This window comes from Galeopterus variegatus, unplaced genomic scaffold, assembly GCF_000696425.1.
Source record: "Galeopterus variegatus unplaced genomic scaffold, G_variegatus-3.0.2 Scaffold973, whole genome shotgun sequence".
Taxonomy (NCBI): domain Eukaryota; kingdom Metazoa; phylum Chordata; class Mammalia; order Dermoptera; family Cynocephalidae; genus Galeopterus; species Galeopterus variegatus.
Window position 1 is genome coordinate 78,194 of NW_007727084.1, and position 3,207 is coordinate 81,400.

The 3,207-nt window shown below is 58.8% G+C and overlaps 1 protein-coding gene across 4 annotated transcripts in view; it reads left to right on the top strand.

Moving 5' to 3' along the window:
• The first annotated feature begins 516 nt into the window (after positions 1-516).
• HNRNPL (heterogeneous nuclear ribonucleoprotein L) overlaps positions 517-3,207 on the top strand; it is a 15,056-nt gene continuing 12,365 nt past the window's right edge. Inside the window, exon 1 of one of the 4 annotated variants that reach the window (XM_008573937.1) lies at positions 517-562. Coding sequence is in view for 2 of the 4 variants with exons in the window: in XM_008573933.1 (XP_008572155.1) it covers positions 2,651-2,707 (57 nt within the window). In the remaining 2 variants the exon portion in view is untranslated. Of the gene's footprint in view, positions 563-2,072; positions 2,708-3,207 lie in introns of those variants that run through there. The other 3 variants (XM_008573936.1, XM_008573933.1, XM_008573934.1) reach the window with 3 other exon arrangements.

The window sequence follows — 3,207 nt, forward strand, 5'->3', positions numbered from 1 at the left end:
CTAAACCACTGTCCCCAGGCCACAGAGCTAGTAAGTGCAGCCTCCATATTTGAACCCCAGGAATGTGGCTCCAGAGCCCGTGCTCTTAACCTGCATTCCATCCTGCCACCCGCACAACCACAACTAGAACCGCCACTTACAAGCTGTAGCATTTGGGGTTAGTCACTTGCGTCCCCTGAGCCCGTTTCCCCATCTGTACAATGTACACCTCAAGCGACACAACACTTGGCTGACCAGGAGGCATGACGCCCGAATCCCAAACAACCGCGCGACTTTCTGTCTGGTAGGGGGTGGGGGCTGGGGTAGGTTTTAGGGGAGAGGGACGTGGAGCCCGAATGCAGCGGCTCAGCGGTCTTCCCAATCTTTTCTTGCCTGGTTTCCTCCATTTAACTGCTGAGCAACTCTCGGTCTCCCACCACCTCCCCGCTCCCCCCACATTTTTTTTTTCCGGGATGAAAAGAGGTCGTGGTCCCTTTAAGGCCCGCCCCTCCCTCCCCCAAAACTTCCCAGTGTCGGCTCTCCTTTCGATGCGGGACGGCCGGCCAGGCTCGCCGCCGAGCTGGTAGGGGCTGGGGGCGAGGGGTCGGGGAGGGGCGCGGGGGAACTGGTGGGAGGCGCCACCCGCGGCCCGGGGCCGCTGTCCGAGCGGAAGGGGTGGGGGAGGGGCGGCGGCCGGGAGCGCGGGGGTGCAGAAAACGGCGAGCGGTCTGGAACGTGCAGCGCCGGGGACGGTTCCGCCGCGTTCCGTCCGCGCGCGCCGGCGCGAGGGGCGTCCGGACCGGGCGCGCGGGCGGGGAAAGGAGGGTCCCCCTCTCTTCCCCTCCCCCCACCGCATTCTTCTGACGTCGGGACCACGAGACCCCGCCCTTCAGTGAGGCCTGCCCCGCCCTCCTGTCGTCGCATGGGTCACGTGTTTCAGACATAGCGCTGGCCCCTATTCTGCAGGCGTTTCCGAATATTCTTGGTGTGACTGGGAGCTGATTTACGTCCCTATCAGACTCCCCCCGCAAAACTTCCCTGTCTTCCATAACGGCAGACCCTCTAGGTCTGTCCCACTCTTTTAGTGTCATTGACTCCATTTCAAAGTTAGTTTCCACGAAGACCTCCTACTTCGGGAACCCTCTTTCATCTTGGTGGAAAGGATCCGGCGCACCTTTGAGGGCGTCCCCCGTGTTATCCCGACACTACCCTTGCTAAGTGCGCTGTCCTGCAGGTAGCTCTATAACGTTAGAGCTCTCACAGGTCGGGATCCAGGGTCAGCCCTAGTCTGCCCCCTGCCCGCGGGAACTGAGGCCATCCTGCCCCCAGGTTCCTGTTATTACGTTTCACAAGAGCCTGGAGACTGAGGGAGGGCTTTCTTTGCAGTGCAATCTGGGGTGGTCTTGCTCCAACCCCGAGGAGCGAAGGCCCAGCGGATGCATAGATCACAAGAACGACTCTTTTGCAGAGCGCTTGCCCTGTGCTAGGTGCTGTACAGGGTGCTTGGTTAGGCGGGCCACCCTCACTAAGGCTAAGGCAAGGACCACCACTCCCTTTCCCACACAGGACTTCCATACAAGGGAGGAGACAGGCTTTTGCAGACTGTGAAGACCCAGAGTCATCAGGGCTGTCACGTGAAAACCATTGGCCTGAGTTATAGAGGGTGGGGGGGTGGAAGCTTGGGGATCTGGGCTGACCCATGAACTGAGACCGCAGGGACAAGAAGAATTAGACCTTAGCTCCTGCAGGAGAGTAGGAAACTATTCCAAGAGGAAGGGGATGCACGGCCAGAGATCAAAAGGTGCGCAAAACACTCGGTAGAGTGCGGCGCTTGGAAGTGCGGCGGCGCTCCCGCCGAGGGTTTGGATCCCATATAGAGACAGGTCCGCTCACTGGTTGAGCGGGGTGCGGACGCGACACCGAGGGTTGCGATCCCGTTACCGGTCACGAAAAAAGACAAAAAGGAAAAAAAAAAAAAAAGGTGCGCAAAAGAGTCTCCCACCTCTGCAACCTGAAAGGAGTTATTGTGACTGAATTTAGAGGTGAAGTGGTGAAATGACGCTGGTGAACTGGGCAGGGTCCGAAGACAGCAACAGTGAGTGGTTTTGTTTTGTTTTATTTTAGCAGTGAGTGGTTTTAAAATGAGGGAAAGGATCAGATTTTGAATTTTAAAAAATTCCTCCAGCATTGGGTAGGTTGGAGGTGGAAAGGAATGAAGTATAGTGACGGGGACAGAGCTGCCCTGGAAGCTGCCTTCCGTCTTAGTCTAGTCTTCCGGCGCTGCACATAGCAATCACTCAATAAATACCCCGGGTACTTCAGGCCATAGTTCTCTTACAGGGTTGCCCGCCATGGGAGCAGGAGAACATACTCGCGCATGCGTCCTCGCCTCCAATCTTTTGCTAGACTACGCCAGAGAGCCTACCCTGCAGTGGGTTTCCTCTTTTTCACCCAATCAGACTATCAGTGTCTTATAACCTGGCGAAAGGATAGTTTTCCACTCTCAATTGGCCAATCAGGTGGAGATGTAGAAGATGGGCATCTGCAGTCACCACTGGGGAGAGGATAAAAGGGAGGGGCTTCTTTGCCTCCCGGCGGAGCGGCGCGGGAAAGTAATCGTTGTGACCGGGGGACTAAAGACTTTCGGTCTGAGGGATTATCGAGAAAGCCAATGAAAGCAGGAAGGAGGCAGGGCTTCTCAGAAGGCTTGGCGCCCCGCTCCTATCAGGTGCTCCTCGGGAATTCAGCCAGTGCCAGAAATCCGACCTATCAAAATGGAGTTTATTTTAAGGCGGCGGAGTTGCCGGAATGACTGGCAGAAGGCGCTTGCCTATAAGGAGTGTCTCAGACAAACGAGGGCGGGCCCTCCTGCAGAACGGCGTGGGCAGTATCCAATAGGCACGCAAGGCGTGCATCGACTTCCCCTCCCCCCGCGGCGGGACCAGTGGCTCCCCCTATCGGGTGGGGGCGGCGGGTGACGGGCGTGTCCCTCCCCCAATGAGAGGCGGGGGGAGGCGGGTTCTGCGCCGCCATGTCGCGGAGGCTGCTGCCCCGGGCGGAGAAGCGGCGTCGGCGGCTGGAGCAGAGGCAGCAACCGGACGAGCAGCGGAGGCGGTCGGGAGCGATGGTGAAGATGGCGGCGGCGGGCGGCAGAGGCGGCGGTGGCCGCTACTACGGCGGTGGCAGTGAGGGCGGCCGGGCCCCTAAGCGGCTCAAGACTGACAACGC